General features: G+C 40.1%; 1 protein-coding gene across 1 annotated transcript in view; it reads right to left on the reverse strand.

The window, feature by feature from the left end:
• The window catches only part of LOC136622672 (serotransferrin-like), a 32,209-nt gene extending 13,443 nt beyond the window's left edge, over positions 1 to 18,766 (reverse strand). The window contains exons 1-11 of the mRNA XM_066598115.1: positions 18,610 to 18,766; positions 15,306 to 15,472; positions 12,510 to 12,618; positions 10,423 to 10,614; positions 8,265 to 8,406; positions 7,748 to 7,800; positions 7,083 to 7,246; positions 5,545 to 5,698; positions 5,056 to 5,204; positions 3,501 to 3,594; positions 3,254 to 3,289 (exon numbers count right to left, since the gene is read on the reverse strand). Of these exons, the coding sequence (XP_066454212.1) occupies positions 3,254 to 3,289; positions 3,501 to 3,594; positions 5,056 to 5,204; positions 5,545 to 5,698; positions 7,083 to 7,246; positions 7,748 to 7,800; positions 8,265 to 8,406; positions 10,423 to 10,614; positions 12,510 to 12,618; positions 15,306 to 15,472; positions 18,610 to 18,652 (1,303 nt within the window). The 5' untranslated portion in view covers positions 18,653 to 18,766. The remainder of the gene's footprint in view (positions 1 to 3,253; positions 3,290 to 3,500; positions 3,595 to 5,055; positions 5,205 to 5,544; positions 5,699 to 7,082; positions 7,247 to 7,747; positions 7,801 to 8,264; positions 8,407 to 10,422; positions 10,615 to 12,509; positions 12,619 to 15,305; positions 15,473 to 18,609) is intronic.
• Positions 18,767 to 19,231: the final 465 nt, after the last annotated feature.

The following is a 19,231-nucleotide window of genomic DNA, read 5'->3' on the forward strand; positions in this document are numbered from 1 at the left end:
TGTCACAGCTGTGGCTTAGGAGAGCAATGTTCTCCCATTGAATTCAATGGAGGCGGCAATACAGCCGGCTCCATTGAAAGCAAGGGGCTGCTAGCAAGTCCTGCAGTGATTTTTGGGGAAGGGCATCAAATACAAGCCCTTCCCTGAAAATCAATCCAAAAATGTGTAAAAAATAAGAAAAAATGTATACTCATCTCTCTGCAACTGCCAGGGCTTCTCCTGCACTGCTCTGAGTAGTATTCAGCAGGCGGGGATTTAAAATTGAATGAGAGCTATTGAATGAGAGCTGCCTCTGATTGGTCCCTGCGCTCAGCCAGCGCCCAATCAGATTTTTTTTTTTTTTTTAACACATTTTTGGATTGATTTTCAGGGAAGGGCTTATATTTGAAGCCCTTTCCCGAAAATCACTGCAGCGCTTGCCGGCAGCCCATTGCTTTCAAAGAAGCCGGCTGTATTGCTGGCTTCATTGAATTTAATGGGAGAACATCCCTCTTCTCTGCCACAGCTGTGACAGTGGATTGCGACCTTCACTATATGTTCTCAATGGGGTCGGCGCTGTTTCACTTACACAGAACACCGGTTTGCCGCAGAATGCAGTTACATGCGTTCTGCGAACCAGCTGTCTATCATTTTCGCCGCAGGCGTTTTTCCACATGTAAAATTCGCACATGTGACCTCTGCTATAGAAAAGCATTGGTTCTATCTATTGCAAATTTTTTGATGTGTGGAAAAATGCCCGTTACAAACGCCTGTGTGACTGAGCCTTGAAGTGATGGGAACTTTGCCTGTAATACTAAGCCTGTAAGGAGCTGTCTGATTCCTGCAGAAATCAGTTCAGTGCATAATCACACAGGACCAGCAAGCAAGTGATAGTGACAGTCTTGTGTGTTGGACTCAATCAATCTACTACTGATGACCTTTTCCAGGGAGAGGCCATGAATAGTTTAAAGCTGGACAACACCTTTAACCCCTTAGTGACGGAGCTTTTTTGCTTTTTTCCATTTTTGCTTTTTCCTACTCCCTTTTAAAAAATCGTGGTTCCTTAATTTATCTATTGACGTCGCTGTATGTGGGCTTGTTTTTTGCGGGATGAGTTGTATTTTTCAATGGCACTATTTATTGTACCATATAATTTACTGAAAAACTTTGAAAAAATTCTTAGCGGAGAGAAATGGAAAAAAAACGACATTCCACCATCTTTCGGTGCGTCCTGTTTCTACAGCACACAAATTGCAACAAAAACGACCTGATATTTTTATTCTATGGGTCAGTACGATTGCTACGATACCAAACTTATATAGTATTGTTTTTGCTGTAGTACTTTTAATTTTTTTAAGATATTTAATTTTTTTCAATTATTTTCTGCGGTCATTTTGTGCGCGCGATAACTTTTTAATTTTTTCATCGATGTAGTTGAGCGAGGGCTCATTTTTTGCGGGATGTCCTGAAGTGTCCGATAGTATCAATTTGGAATACATATAACTTTTTCATCACTTTTTATTGCGTTTTTTCTGGGAGACAGGGTAACTAAAAAAGTGTATTTCTGGCGTTCTTTATTTTTTTTTGCAGACGACGTTCAACGTGCGGGAAAAATAATGCACTACTTTGATAGTTCGGACTTTTACGGACGCGGCGATATTAAATACATATTTTTATTTTCTGGTTTTGATTTTTTAATAATAGATATGGCAAAAGGGGGGTGATTTAAACTTTTATAACTTTTTTTTTTTAACAATTAAAAAAACTTTATTGATTATTTTTTTTACTTTACTTTGAAGTCCCCCTGGGGGACTTTAACATGCGATGCTTTGATCACTCCTGCAGTATGACATAATGCTATAGCATTACATCATACTGCTTTTTTAAAGGCAGTCTTTTAAGCCACCTTGTGTGGATGGCTCAATAGGCAGTCTGCTAAGGCAGCCCTGGGGCCATTCATTAAGCCCCCGGCTGCCATGACACCTGCACGGATCCCCCGAGCTCACCGCGGGGGGGCCGTGCGGGACCCCCGAACAGCGTTCGGGGGATTTAAATGCCGAGCGCAGCTATTGCCTGCGGGTGTCAGCTGTAATAAACAGCTGATACCCGCACTGTATGGAGGGAGATAGCGCCGCTACCTCCCTCCATACACGTCCTGCAACAGCAGGACGTAGTTTCCCGATGGGGAGGTCGTTAAGGGGTTAAAATAAACTCTAAATTCATTTCTAATTATTTAATATCTTAGTCGTGGCTAACATTATATTTAGAGCTTCAATTTTTCTCCATAGACACTATTCGCCTCAGGCAGCAGAAAGGCTAGTGGCACCCTGTCTTTTGCACATTCCCATACACCAACAGTTATTTCTCCCATTTTCCCCATACACAGGAAATAAGGCTGCAGCCAAACAACTCTGGTGGTGGCTTATCTCCAGGGGATACAAACTCTGAAATTGAAGGCGACTAATCTACTTTTCCCTGACATCATCATTTGGGAGATTGTGAGGCCCCGATACATATTCAAGAATCCTCTGGCCCTGCCAAAATTGGTGGACTCAAAAAAAAGTAGCATAATGTGTATTAGGGCCTTTAGATATTGAACACAGTGTCAGCCCCTTGAGGTCAACTGCTTAATATCATGCCAACAGAAACAGCAGGCAGACGTCACCCTTGCGTGACTATGTCGGCACATCAACAAGTAGGAAGAAAATACCCAGCATCCAAGACCATGTGAATGGGTTTAGAGATAGCGATTATGTGAAGAATTGAAAATAGAACCCTATAAGGCCCTTAAACACCCATTTACACGGCCCGATGATCACTCAAACGACAATTTAAGTGACAGCTTTGAGCGATCATTTTGCCTAAAGTATTAAGTAGCAACACAGCTACCTAAGTACCAATTAAGTGTGCAAATGAAGCCTTAGCTGAATGCAGTTAATAGCCCCAGGGGTATTATCTGCGCTCAGATCCTTTGTTCTCCACAGGGAAACCATGCTATCAGCACTCCCCTTGGAGAACTGCTGATGAGGCTGATGGACAATTTTTAGGTTGACCTGAATTTAATGATCAGTTAGCAGTGCCCGAAAAGTGCATGATGGGCGCACATTTAGATGCAACGATTATCGCTAAAACGATCACCTTTTAGGGATTTTTGATTTTTTTTTGGGGGGGAGCAATCATTGCTCTGTGTAAATGGGCCCTTAGTTAGAGCTTGACTAATTATATTATGAAAGTGACGTTTACTCATTAAATAGATAGATAGATAGATCTGTACCTGGTGTTGTTGATCCTGATTGTTTGCATTCTTCAGCTGTAAGGAATTACAAAAGAAAACAAGATATCACTTAATGATAATATGCAGAATAGATGTTTGGCCTATTCTTTATACGTAACTTTACACATTGCGGTCAGTTAACGCTTTTGCACAAAATCACAGCAAAAAAACACTTTTTGACCTTGTAAGTAATAGATTTATGCTGTAAATTGACATTTGCAAACCAGATTGACAATTAGAATTTTACCATCATAAATCTCTCCCATCGCTGGAACCAGTCCGCATGCCCCCGCTGTATACAAGTATCCTCCATCAAGCGTGACTGCATCTGCATCACCTTTCTGAAAAGAATAGATTAAACTATATTATGTGTCAAAGTTTTTCAAAACAAAAATTTAAAGCGATCCTGAAGAAAAGAAAAGCATTTAGAAAAGTCAATTACTTGCAGGCATCTAAATGATAGATTCAGCCTTGAATTAAAATTATACTTGATGCTCCTTAGCAGCGGATTTGTAAATGATGCTAATAAATAGGTTGCACTATGTGTAACTTTAAAGCCTCTCCCACTTTTTTTCGATCCCAGTTGCACGAGTTGAAAAAGTGTTGCAGAAGCTTCATAAATAATGCATTCACCCCATAAATGTCTTTTTCATTGGCAGAAGTTAGCTGCCAATGAGATTGCAGAATGCATATTGTAGTGCTATTTACGTCTAATCCTTACAACATATCAGAAATTGCCAAAAACATAAAAGTTTATTCTCTTAAATCAATGTTGTTTTCAGATATAATATTCTGTGCTAGAAAACACTGCTGCTCAGATAGCACCAAGGCATTAGAGGCAGGCTACCCATCTTAACATTTTCAAATCCTTTGTAGAAAAGGAGAGCTGCAAAAACAATTTTGGGGAGTTCTCACAGGGAGAACAAACCCCAAGGGAAAGAAAACACACAGTTTTGTAATAAAAAACGTTTAGCGCTCGTAGAAAATGAAAGAAAAGTAGCTCAAATTGGTTGTCAAATCCGGTGAGAAGAATACATTGGCTTGAGAAAGGTGTCTTTTGGCACCGAAACGCGTTGCCAGCATTGTCTTATAATAAAAAACAAAGACTTTACTCTCCTGGGGCAGTATTTTCCGCGACTAGGAGTACTTTGAGAAATCGACACTTCAAGGAGGGGGCTTCTTGTTTCATACACCCCCCTCCTCCAGAGTAAGTGTCGTCTTGATTTTTCTTCTCACCGGATTTGACAACCAATTTGAGCTACTTTTCTTTCATTTTCTACGAGCGCAAAACGCTTTTTTATTACAAAACTGTGAATATTCTGTGCTGGTTTCTTTATATATCTTTTTAGAGGTCAAAGTTTTGTTTTTGCGATGTACAGCTTCAAATTCACTGCATAGATATCTGGTTAAGCTGTTTTCATGTGAGGTTTCTCTTTCCAGGGCTAGTTCTGTCTTTGCTTAAGTCTCCTATACACAAAACTGCATAGGGACAGAAATCAGGCTAGAACCATAACGTTCAATATGTGAGACAGAGACCACTTTAGTCTCTGTTTCACATGGTTTTCATCCATGTAAGTCTTTTTAGCTGGATAGAAAAGCACCAAGAATGACAGACCTAAAACAATACAGTGTTAGAAGGTAGGAATTCAACTGCAAGTCTCATAAAGTACTGGTGCTAATAGTTTTGGGGAAAATTATCTTCAAAGTTCTTGATTAAAAAAGTTACTGTCTGGACAAAGTCAAAGTCCTTGTTTATTGTGGCCATTATTTAAATAGGCAAAAAAACACAATGGCTTACTTACCAAAATCTTTGCAGTGCATTCTTCAGCATTAGAACCCTCCACACATTCAACGGCTCCTTCACTTGCAATTGTCCATGTGTCACATTTTGACTTCTCCTCTTTGCTTTGTGTGCACCAACGGATTGTGTCTTGGCCTGGTTGTGGTAACTCTGCAATACATAGCAAGAGACACTTATACCTCAATATCAACTTGGTTCTGAAAACCAACAGACAACTAGAATATACAAGTTCAGAGCGGAAGTATTTGAGGTAGTCGAAAAGCAAAGTTAAACATGAAAAACCTCTATGGATTTCGAACTTATTTAAAGGGCAAGTTAAGGAGGTCTGAACAGCTTAATGATATAACGTTACTATGACACATATCCTAAGAGAGGAGATCATAGAGACCACTGTTGAGTGGGCAACTGTGTTTGATTACATATCTGCATTTGTATAACCAGGTCTCAGGATGAGCTGTGATTGCTTTTACCTAATAACTTTAACTCATACCTTTTTGCATTGCTTTAATAGAACCGGTGAGCTCTTTTCCCAAGTACATGGCAGCATCCATTTTAGGTGGAAGGACTAGGAGGTTCCTTGAAGAGTCCTTGAACATTAAGTCTTTCCCATGAGTGTTACTAAACAGTTTGCAGTCTGGCTTGTTCTAAATATAAGAGAAAACCAAGTGTGTGATACACTAAAATACAGTAGTGAAGTATTATCTATAAAATGCATTGAGGGGAATTTAAGACGACATGCCTTTTTTAGGCTTACCTTGATATAAACTATGCTGGAGTAAGATGCAGCAATTTTTTAAGAGGTGCATAACTTTTAAACAAATTCAGAATATCTGATGGTAGTCTGTGCACCAGTAGTGAAATCTACACTGCTCATGAGCTGGTATAGATGATGTGACCATACCCTTCAATTAACAACTAATAGTCAAGTGTAGGCAGGTCCAACTCATTTTTTGAGTTGTCTTTGCTGTGATATCTAGATGGTTGCACCATTCGGTATTAGTGTATCTTGACGCCACCGGACGCTAGGGGTTTGACAGGGTGAACGCCCCTGTCACACCCCTAGCTCCAGATAGGGTTAAAACACGAAGGTGCTAGCAGCGCAGTTTGCATTGATGATTGGCTGCCCTGCTGCCTTAGGCTGACGGTGAGAAGTAACCATCTGGCGAAGGCAGCAGGGCAGCCAGTCATCAATGCATACGCTGCAGCGATGACTTTGAGTGCGCCGCCCGTCCCCAGATTCCAGCCGGCCGCCGCCTGACGACTGGGTTTCGGCAGCCGACGCAGGCCCTCTGCTCTAGACAGCTACTGACCTGTTCACCTTCATGCTGCCGTTGGCCGCGCATAACTTCCACCGGCGGAATGGCCGGCGGCTGAATGCTGCATGCCGGCAGCCGCCAACGGCTGTGTGCTTCGTGACGGGTGATCCACCCGCACACCGCTGCAAATGTTTCTGCTGCCCATGCATCTTCTGTTCAGCCAGCCGGCCCCTGACTATAGCGTCCCGCCAGCCGGCGCATCATCTGACTTTCCCTGCCGGCCGCTCCCACTCACACGTGATGCTCCATCGACTGGACAAGCGTCCGGCTACTGAACCCTGTCTCCTACATCTCGCCTGTTATCCAGGCTGCAGCGCTAGAGACCCTACAGCCAAGCAACCAATCAGTGACAGGGGGTGTCACCCCACTGTTAATCTTGACTCCACCAAGACTTCCTGGTGGCATCAAGATACACTAATACCATCCTTTGACCACCAATTTTGAGACTCTCGGAGAGCAGTATATACATTCTGCTACTTAATTAAAATAAATAAGCAAGGCACATTACATAAAGGCTCCTGCGAATCAGACTTATGGCAATACTTGTTGAAAAGTTTGGCCTATACTATATAGTGTCCACAATAAGTATGTATGGGGTTATCCTTAGAGTATAGATTCAGTTTACAATCAGCTTGCACCACTGTTTCTTCAATGAGATAGCTGCAAGAAAGAGGCATGCAACACAAAATATACATGATATAAGTTTGGTTACCTGAGCCTGCGTGAGAAATTCAACAATAGTTTTAATCTTGTCTTTATCATCCACAGACACAACAGCATGAGCCGGTACTCTTCCCCAAAAACAGTCTTTATAGTCGCTGATTGGTTTCCTTGTATTGTCTGTACAGAGCAGCTCATAATCCTTATGATATTCCTCTGAGGAACAATGATGAGTATTTATTAGATTTTCTAAATAAAATTCTTAATCATTTTTTTCCCCTTTAAGATGAACCTATATAGGGTACATCCACACAAAACAGAACAGTTTTACCCTCCGACTCAACTATGCCAATTAGATGCCTTGCTTTGTCATGGTATCTGTGCTTTTACTCAACAATTTTTATGTTTCAATAAGGGCAACATGTTTCAACCCGGAGAAGACACAACTTTGGGGTTAAAAAGAAACGTTGTCCTTATTGAAAAATGTGAAGTTAGATTGGCATTATACGTGTCACTTTCTTGTCTGCAGTGTCTATCTACTCTCTATACTGTTAAATTACTACACCAAATACAGTAGCCCCCATCACCCCCCCCCCCACACACACACACACACACACACTCGTCTTTCCTTCTCCCGAGACTCATTTTTGCTTTTTTTGAATATTAAAACTGCAGCCATCATGATAAGAAATTACGAAAAAAATAATGAAAAGGTACCTGGTATAATGTGCTTCACGAAAGCCACATCTCCCTTGTCCTCTTTCAGACATCTGTTTTAGCAATAATACATATATAAATAGCACATATTAAAAAAAAAAAAATATATATATATATATATATATATATATATATATATATATATATATATATATATATAAAAAGACATAAATTCAGTAGTCAGGAAAAGCTGCCAGAAGCCATCTTTTTCTATTTCTATCTGCCTCATAGAAATGAACGGAGTGCTGCGACTCCATTAAATGACCAATAACCAGAATACCCCTTTAACCTTATAGATGTTAATCAGGTGACCCATATCAGGATATCATTTTCATTTTATATTTAAATAGGCGTAACCTTAAGGTGCTAAAAACATATTTTATGATATAGGTTCAGGGAAGTATTGTTATTTGGTATCTATTGGTATCTATTATGGCACTATAGAGGCAGAATGAAATAACTGTTGCAAAGCATCTCAGTGCACAATGATTAGTAATAGAAAGGTCTTGCTACTCACAGGCGGGCACCATCATATCCATAGTAGGGCTCACTTTCAGAAAGCTTACACCTCTTGTCCTTTCCTTGTCCTGCACACTGTTTGCAAAGCTTTTCTTCTTTAGCCCCTGGGGCACAACTGCCTGAGAAAAACTGTGCAACAGCTGTATAGAAAATGAGAAAAAAGGAAATACAATTGTATGTCTGTACTGTACAGATGAAGCAAAGCTGACTGTTTCCACTCATGGTTATATCATGATCTATAGGATTATCTAAGGTTTTGAATAAGGATGGTTTCACATATGCTTTTGGCAGTTTTTCATTTTTTTTAAATCTAAAGCCAGAAGTAGATTCAAAAGGAATGGGAAATATAAAGGAAGGACGTCTACTTCTCCTTCCTGCTGGATTCCCTTCTGGTTTTGGTTCCGAAAACTGCATCCAAAACAGAGTTGTTGTTTTTTTCAAACAACCTGTACGTGAAAGCATCTTTAAACTTTATTTTAACCAAATTAGCTTACTTCATAGAGTTATCCCATTTGGACAGCTGCTATCCAAATGTAATAGCACATATCTATGTAAACCCCATGTAATAGCACATATCTTTTAACCGATTTTCACCAATTGCTCATTATGTAGGAAAGCAGATTCTTCCCAGCTAAATGTAGGACTTCGTTAGTTAAGTCCTAAAATAAGGAACATTTTCTAGTCCCCCTCCCCCTTTTCACATGCACAACACACAAAAAACAACATGCAAAGACATGGAAATGCAGTGATTTTTTTTTTTTCCCCAGCCAGCCCCTATATGCTGTATTACATATGATGGGGCCTGGTTTCATGGCAGTGTTTCTCAACTAGTGGCTCCTAGTAATTTGCATGTGGTTTCTGCATGTGGGAAGCTTTTGTGGTAGCTACATCGGTGGCAGTTTACACCTGGGAAAGAACATTATCACTGTCACTCGGCTCTTTGGTAAGGATGAATATATTCGGGCACTTGGTTCGATGAATGAGGCTAATTATTACAATTTTAATTAAACATTTTCTCTAAGTAATGTGTTTTGTGGGACTTCTCCTTCATAACACCTTATTATGCACAGGGGTAGGACAGTTAGGAGTGGACTGTTGAATAAAGTAGGACAGCATATGTATGCATTATGTAACTACACGCTATGCCTCACACTCACTCATCATCACCATAGCATCTACAGGATGGACAACAGAAAAGTAGGCTGGTGCAATACTCTTATGAAAGTTAATTTAAAAATCTGTCTTTGTTGCTAATAGCAACCAAGGACAGTGCTGCTTTCACTTCTTATACTGCGGAGGTATGCTGCCTATCCTGTACAACAAACCAAGAAATATCTTTATTAGATGCAGTAAGAATAAAAGTAAAGACTGGATTCATACTGTAATAAATAAATACATTAAATATGTATATATATGAAATTGTGTGTGTATATATGAATATATATATATATATATATATATATATATATATATGTGTGTGTGTGTGTGTGTGTGTGTGTGTGTGTGTGAAATTTTACTTCTCCCACGCCTATGGTTGGTATCTGTCTTCCACAACCTTGAGTCCTCTACCATAGGCCTAGCAGTTTGAGGGTTCTGCGCAGCATCCTGGCTGTTCCTAGTATTACACTCTCCTGAGATTTGTTGGAGCCATTCCCCCAGCTTGGGAGTTACAGCCCCAAGTGGGACTACTTTGGTTTTCACATATCGATATATATTATATGTATTCTACAAATTTTCAAAAAGGAAAAGGTTTCTTTCCACGCTCCTGCTGTGGATCTTCTTGTTCGGAACAAAATAAACAGGAGCGCGGAAAGAAACCTTTTTCTTTTTGAAAATTTGTTCATTTAACCCATTGAAGGAAGTTTCTCTCTCTGGGATTTTTCATTCCGGCGGCTCTCCTTCTCCATTGAAGGATATCTGGAGTTTCTTCATATACATACTACAAGCATACTTGGACCACAGGTGCAGGCGGGGTGTCCCTAACGCTTCACGGGAACCCCGCTATGCACCAGGTGAGTTATTTCCATTATCTGTTATATGGTGGCGCGGATCGTTACTTTTATATGTATTCTAAAGATACATGATCACGGGGTAGATTTAAATTCTATTTAGTATGTTGTGTTGTGGTAGTTTTTTACATCAGTAGGATTTCTTACGTTTCTCAATACTTGTTTCCTCCGGTCCCTCCCATTTTATTTGACCTTCTCGAAGTAAAGTCCCAATTGGAACATTCCAGCCTGCGGTCCTTCCAACAGCCGTGTGGCAAGATCTTTTGCCCTTAAGATCCTTAAACATAAAGGAACTTGATTTTTTCACAAGAGCCACTGCATAATAGCATGTATCCACGTCTATAAAAGTAAAAGAGTACAGGACTGTCATATATCACAATTAAAGCTAATAACACTGCATGTATATGTATTTCTTACATTATAAAGGCTTTGTGTTTTTTGTATTTGCTCACATATTTTATATTTGGGCAAATAATGACTGTTGCCTCCATCAAATAAGCCAGCAAATATGTGTCAGATTCCAGTCGTTATGAAATTTCTTTATATTTATATGATTAACATCTAGTAAGGTCATACAGTCATTCTGCAAGAAAGCTTTGACCATTTGTAGAACAAAACACAATTTAAAAAATGAACAGCGCTTTACATCAAAACTATAGAGGTTTGAATGTGGAGAACAAGTCTGACTCACCTGGTATTTCGGTAATACTCCCTAAGGGCTCATCCTTCACACCAAGAAGCCAAGGCAGCCTTCAATTAGTTAGAGTTAATAAAATCCCCCATTCCTTGAAACACCCAACTTGGGTTGCTCAACTACCCAAGAGATCTTAAGACGGTCATGAAATATGGACAAAAACAGAAATACCCGCATTCAGGGGTGTGCTGTCACTACTTGGGTATGTGGTTCGTATAGAATGTAGACACAGACTTTCACTGTTTAGTGGAGCTTGCAACTTATCCCCTTCCTGGAATGTGCCAGGTTCAGAGTTTTCTGGAGACCAAATCGTATTCCAGTGTATCAATTTATGGAAAAGATAATGGTTCTGTGCTCTGATGCTTTTTGGAGGCTAAACAATGTCTCCTTTCTCAAGAAGAGTAGAGAACATACACAGGTTTTATACATATAGGAATAATAACCCAAAATATACAAACTTCTACTGGTTTTGTATGTCTTCTATTCTGCTTGATAAAGGTGGCATTGTTTAGGCTACAAAAAGCATTGAGGTATGGAACCTTTATCTCTTCATTAAATCTATTCACTGGAATTTTAGTTGGTCTCCACCAAACTCTCTGAACCTGGCACAGCACCTGTAAATATAATCAAAGGCAGTAAGTGGCAAGCTCTGCTATCCCCTAAACAGACTGAGTCGGCATCTAAGTTCCATACATACTCAAGTGGTGATAGCACACCCCCTGAGTGCTGGAATTTCCTTTTCTGTTTTAGTCAATATATTCCTTTGGACCATTTATAGAGCAAGTCTGGGAGGCAGGGCAACAAACAGCAACTACCCCACATACAGATAAGTGGTCTAGGTGCATTAAGGGAGAGGGGAAGGAGCAACTTTAGTGGTAGCCCCTCCCTTTCACTATTATGCACACCCTCTACAGTCCATGTTGGACTAGGATTCCTTGAACCTACAAGAGAAAAATATTTCTAGGGCCCACCCTCCATCTATACAGAACATGTGTGTATTATTATTGTACACACAAGATGCATCATCAGTAAGGTCTAGTAGTTTATTTGTGAATCATTCAATGATTTACTGATCCCATTGGCAAGTGATTTGATCTATTGTCAGTTTCAAATGGGATTGCCTTCTTCTGGGCCCATTATTTTGTAAGTGCTTTGGTCCCCTCCCAGAGGATTTTATATCCAACAAGTCTAACAATGATGACAGCCAGATTTATCTAGGAGATGTAGCCATGGAAGAGTTATTTAGAAGCGGATTAGTACAAAACCCATTTTTTTTATAGCCCTTGCTCTTCTGTGTATGTCTCAATTGTAATACCACAGTTAGGCTAGGGACATACAGTCCACACAGTATACAAACAAAAGCCAATCCACCCACTGATGGTCGTACAATTAAACAGCAAAGTCATTTGGCCATCAGCCACTTTGGGAGGGTAGGGTTTGGCCATGTACCATGTTTCCTTAGCATTAAAAATGTGTGTTAAACGATTTGCGTTAAAACATTGTGCTGCTTTATCACTAAACACTTGACGAATTAAATTACCGTCGCCGATGCCATAGTTTTCAGACAAGATTGGCTTCAGGTTATATGGATGTAGGCTAGCCTTGTAAATATCTCCACTATCCAAAGTGATTGCATCTGCTGCTCCATCCTGAAAGAGAAACAAAGCTCATCTTATATTACATATATAATAAAACTAACAGCAGCATGTCCTATCTCTCGTGCTCTATATCGTTTTATTATGGTATTCTCCACCAAATACAGTAGAGCAGGCCTGCACAACATACGGCCCGTGGGCCACATGCAGCCCCATGAAGGCTTTCTGGCGGTCCAGGGCATATTGTTATGATCGCTTCCTCACCTGCTATCCTGACTTGTGCTGCTCTCTCAGATAAAAGCAGCTACAGTCAGGACCTCAGGCAGCCATGCATGACCGCAGCATAAAGAACAGGACCTGGACCTTTAGCGTGCCGACGCACGCAGTGCGATGGTGCCGTTCCATCTAAAACCCTTTTCATTGAATTTAATGACAATTTAAACCTAATAAGGTCCAGCTGTCTTCTTTTTCCTGCATTTTGTGAAATGTCACACCCTTCTCCTTGTGTATTTTCAAATCTGCCATAGATTTCTATTTGCTACCCAAAACACAGGAAAATACAGCAGGTGCTATTTTTTGCACGAGCACAAAATCAATGGGTTCTATTCTCTGTGTATAGCCATGCTTGTGTATCTCTGCTCTTAAGGAGATACGTGGGCACACAATGACTATTAAGGGGACACTAGATTGACACTTGCTTAACTACATGTAAACCTACATGCACACAAGTGAGAATCTCGAGTGAGTTGTGTGCTGCGAGATGCACAAAATTCTTGCGAATATAAGCTCCATTCTTTTGAATAGACTCATTTACACGAGCGATTTTTTATTTTTTTTTCTCCCTACACAGTGGTGCTGCGAGGTTACAAATCGCTGCATGCCCAATATTTTGGGTTTCATCCTTTGCATTTCAAAGCCTGAAAATCTACTGTCAAAATCCGCATTGTAAATCAATATGCTTCAGATTTAGAATCCACAGAGTGCTTCAAATATGCTGCGGATTCTGCATGTAATTCCTCCGATCCATATGGATGAGAATTTATAAATCTAAACCCATGCTTGTACTGTAAATGCTGTGCGTTTCCCGCAGAAACTCCTGCTGTGGAGATTCCGCAGAATCTAACGTCATTTTGTGAAGGCACCCACAATTAGCCGGCATGACACACTGTAAGACGTGGTAAATCACACAACTGCAAGTTGGGTGTGTTGTGTGGACTAATTCCGGCCCATATGAAAGGTCCCTTTAGATGCACATAAGGGCTTATTCAGGCGAGCATATGCGTAAATACGTTCGCCGGTACGGAATGTATTTTCGCATGAATGAAGTAAGGAGATGGTAGGAAACAGGCTTGCTAGCAGATCGATTGGTTTTGTTTTTGCTATCAAAATGCCAGCTTCACCCTCCCTGTGGAATAGAATGGCAATAAATGCCTAATTAGGACGATTTGTCGTCTTTTCCCTTCCACTCCCTCTTTTGGGAGCTGCCATGGATGCAGCATGTTTCACCCCTTGAATTCAAATTGATGGGATGAAATCTGCTGAAAAAACTGAACCAAAACCCACAGCAAATCAGCTATTTCTGAAAGCAGCCCTGCATACGAGCATATGCGCTTACACGCTCATGAGAGCATGACGTGATTATGCTGTGACTGGAGCGCTGTGGCACGCTTTTGTGCGCTTTCCCGCGCACTTTATTGAACATTTTTGAACCGGCTGAGCAGCCTAAGTAGCCCCCTCTGTTATCAATTTTGGCTGTGAAATTGTGCAGTTATGTGCACAATTTTGTGTGGACAGGGTGCGAATCTGTACAAAATAGAACACGTCCTGTATTTTTCCCCACGTAAATGCACACACAAAAATGCTCCATTGTCAGCGGTTTGCATGAGCGATTTTACGCATGCCCTAAATCTGCCTTCACCCGGGTCGGATATGCTGGGAAATTTCTACTAGCAGAATCACTGCGTAAATGCCACAGCATTTACAGTGCAAGTCATGTGGAGGGGAATTAAAAAATCTCCTACATATGGTGCGGAAATTTTCCGCGATGAATCCACAGCATTTTTGAAAACCGCTGCTGATTCTAAATCTGCCACCCGTCTATTTGCGCTGCAGAATTCTGCGGTGAAATTCAGCCCAATACAAGGGTTAAATTCTGCAGTTAGTCTGCAATTTAAAACGTGACCAAAAATCCGCACCTTTTACAGCAGAACTGCTGTGGGTATTCCGTTGCAGAATGCCTGTAGCAATTTCGTTAAATGTGAAAGCACCCTTAGGGCCTCTTCACATGGGCAGGATTTCTTATGCGGTCATGATATTCATGGCTGTATAACGGGACAAAGCAAAACCATTGATTTCAATGGTTTCGTCTTTATTAGCGGTATTCTTGCCCGTTAATAATACAGGCGAGAAAAGATAGCACTTTCCCCATCTTTCTCGCACATAGTTAATACTACTAGGGCAGGAACGGTCTATCCTCTTTTCAAACTTGCGCGCTGTAGTGTGGAGTTTGAATACTCCGAGAATACTCTGTAGCGGTGAACATATAATCGTACATACGGCCTCATGTTTTTGCCCTTATAGTAGCTTTTCCTCCTCAGTTTACTCATTCCAATATTTTATTGGAATTAGTAATGGATGAGGGCTTCACTTTTTCCTACTAGAATTATCCAATATTAGCATATATAAGGATAATAACAAAAGCCCCAAATCTTGTAAGTCATCATTGCGTTATGGTATCTTACAGCAATGGCTTTGATACAGTCATCAGTGCTGCCTTTATTGACACAGGACAGGGTGATCGTTTCACAGCTGCAGGCTGTTTCACGGCTGAGGTCTCTGCATTTTCTTAACTCTTGTTCAGACTTCACACACCAGCGGATGCTTTTTGTAGGGGCAGCAAGGCACAAGGCTATGGAGAAACAAAGTGTAGAAAGTTGATTAAGAATTAAGATTCTATGTTCTTCACTAATAGAACTTTAGTCTTCGGATTTCGCAACCTATAGACACTGTGTAATTGGTAACCAAATAAACGAGTGTTTCACAAAACACCACTACTCATGACCCCCCAACAAGTTGGGTTTTCCAGATATCCCATAGAAAGAACACCTGTATCAATGTGTGGGGCACTGAATTACATCACCTGTGCAATACTACGGAGATCTTGAAAACATGACCTGTTGTGTGGGTGAGCACTGGAGGTTGGGAAACACTCAACTAAACTGTACCATGGGAGCCAAGATCACAGTATGTAAGAAGTGTAGAAGATTGTATGACTGTTAGATACCATGATCTGAAGAATTCTACTTCTACACATTCAGATAAATCAATACATGGCTTATAAAGTGGCAATAAAAGTGGGTGGGGCTTAGTAGGGTTTGGCCTCATACTTAGACCCCTGCACACGGGTGGAAATTCCACAGCGGGATTTCCCGCAGAATTTCCACCTGTGCCCGCTGCCATATGATTGCATTAGATAATGCAATCCTATGATTAGACACGATTTGACCGTGTGAAAACACGCACGGAAAACAAATCGCGGCATGTCCTATTTCTGTGCGGGTCTCGCAGAGGCATCCAACCCGGGCATCTGCAGGAAGCCTTCCTGGAATCTCAGCCACAAATGGGCATAAATGATAGCACAATTCTATTCCTAGTTCATGGTTGATGGAGATTTGCATTTCTAATGTATCTGCAGTCAAAGGTGCAACAAACCTATTAGAAACCCTGCTGCTAAAAAGTGACGTAAGATCACCAGACTTTAGTAAATTCCACACAATATTTACATTTTCAGTTTAGGAGTGCAGTAGGCAATTCAACTTAGTGATTGACAGCTTTCTTTGTAAAAGTTTCTGTACAGAAATAACCGTCCATCACTGCTTAGGACGGCCTACTAGATTCCTAGGTAAAAATTGACATCAATAGATAACAAGTTATACTGAATCATTTCCCACAAAATGATATACGAATCTCCTTCATAACATGCTGCCTGCAGACTGGTCTGTATTTCCAATGTGACAGGTTCCCTTTAAGATAATTATTTAAATAGAAAAAGCCCAAAACATATTTATTGATTGATTATAAAACAGACAGATGATACAGATAGTTTAAAAAGTTTTCTTAGGCTGGTGTCCCAGTCCTATCAAAGTAACTGACCAACATATAAGGTGTGAAAGTTTACATAGACAGGCTAGGGGATGTATAGAACACTAGAGGTTACGGAGTAGCTAGACATCATAGACAATACAGCAGACATAGATTGAGCCTAGGAACTTTTCCTGATCTGCCATGACTAGACGTACCTATAATGCAGAGCACCTGCTCTAAAAAGGGCAACCCCACATCAGGAATCTAGAATAATTCTCTATATGTCCCAAGGAGAAATGTGGAAGAGAGAGAATACACAAGGACAGACAAAATGAGAGCTAAACTCGAAAGTAACTGAAGGCAGTACCAGAAGAAGCAGAGAATCGCAGTCTAAAGACCAAAGTCAAGAAGATACAAACTACAGTAGGACTCCAGAAGCACGAGGACAAATACACTTAGCAATTGAGCAGGACCAGTATACAAATACATTACCAGCATCCTCTGCAAAGGGGAGATGGAATAAATATCCTAAACCAGTCCCTGATTGGCTGACTGAGATGATATCAGTGTTACAGCAGAATGGATTTGTTCCTGCCTCGATGTCCAGTGCCTGTATACCACTGTGTCGGTGCCAGCAACTGTCATGATATCCGGAACCGTGAATATGCCTAGCTCCTGTTGACACTGGCAATGTTGTGACACCAGACTACCTCAAATTAGGCTGTAGCTAAACTATAGTCACAGAACACAGCTCTGTCCTAAGAGCGCTGAGCTAAAAAGCAGCCAAGGAGCAAGAATTGAGGAAAAAATAAATAACAGGTGATCATCCCCCATAAGTACTGACTTACATATGAATTTTGAGCTCCTGAGTGGAGGGTTGCATTAGATTAATTGGATGGATGGATGGATGGATGGATGGATGGATGGATGGATAGATAGATAGATAGATAGATAGATAGATAGATAGTAAGAGAGATAGGAGATATAAGATAGTAAGAGAGATAGGAGATATAAGATAGTAAGAGAGATATGAGATATAAGATAGTAAGAGAGATATGAGATATAAGATAGTAAGAGAGATATGAGATATAAGATAGTAAGAGAGATATGAGATAGATAGATAGTAAGAGAGATATGAGATAGATAGATAGATAGATAGATAGATAGATAGATAGATAGATAGATAGATAGATAGATAGATAGATAGAAGATATAAGATAGTAAGAGAGATATGAGATAGATAGATAGTAAGAGAGATATGAGATAGATAGATAGACAGATAGGAGATATAAGATAGTAAGAGAGATATGAGATAGATAGATAGATAGTAAGAGAGATATGAGATAGATAGATAGACAGATAGGAGATATAAGATAGTAAGAGAGATATGAGATAGATAGATATGAGATAGATAGATAGATAGATAGATAGATAGATAGATAGATATGAGATAGATAGATAGATAGATAGATAGATATGAGATAGATAGATAGATAGATAGATAGATAGATATATGAGATATAAGATAGTAAGAGAGATATGAGATATAAGATAGTAAGAGAGATAGAGAACATTTTACAGATATATCAAATTACTAAAATTTAACATTGAGTAATTGTAAAATTGCACTAATAAGAATAGAAATTGTAAAACAATGGTTATCATCATTATTATTAGTACTACTGCTACAATATGTTAACTATTAATGTATCAGTTAAATCTACTTTGTTACTTTGTTTAATGAACGTGATACTATTAGCACAAACTAGCGGCTGCACAAACCAAAAAGAGAAATATAAAGTACAGTTATGTTCTAATCAGAATGATTTTCTAGCTATATATCCATAATCTATGTGAACAGAAGTGATTGTGATGGATTATTTTCCACATATGACTCCACTTTCTGCATATAGTTAACTTGTAATGTGTATATAATTGTAAAAAAAAGTTTCTGCCACTTACCCAGCATGCCAAGGCACAAAGTAAGTAGGAAAGTAGACGCCATTGTCACCGCAGTGTCTCCTTCACAAACTGCCAGAGCTCAGTTTGTGGAGAGATGTCAGGATCAGTCTTTGCCTTTTTATACAAGCTCAGGGAAGCTGACTGGACAGATTTTGTCTCTGCAATGTTTACCTAATAGTGTTTCTCAACTTTTGCCACCTCCTCCTATTTTTCCTCTAACTGATCTCCATAGACAGACTTTCTTACACAAACCATTGTGATGTGAATAGCTCTCTGGGCAGGTCTACATTTAATCAAGAGATTAGGTACGGGAAATGGAGGGGAATTCCCCACCCTCCTTGCATTTGGCAGGGATACAAATCACTGAAGAAGGGGTAATTTATTCTCTATAGCCACACTTGTTGCCAACCCTCATTGTCGGCATCCTTTGCCCAGATTATAAACTACACTGAATACAAATAATCATCTGCTATTGAAATTATGATACTACTGTGCAGAGTTAGAAATGGAGGCTCTCTGGCCCCAATACAAGATCTATAACTGGGCCCCCACCTATCACGTAACATAAATAATACCAGTGCCCCTCAGGAACCAGCCAAATACTTGTCTGTTAACTTTGGCA

This window comes from Eleutherodactylus coqui, chromosome 1, assembly GCF_035609145.1.
Source record: "Eleutherodactylus coqui strain aEleCoq1 chromosome 1, aEleCoq1.hap1, whole genome shotgun sequence".
Classification (NCBI taxonomy): Eukaryota; Metazoa; Chordata; class Amphibia; order Anura; family Eleutherodactylidae; genus Eleutherodactylus; species Eleutherodactylus coqui.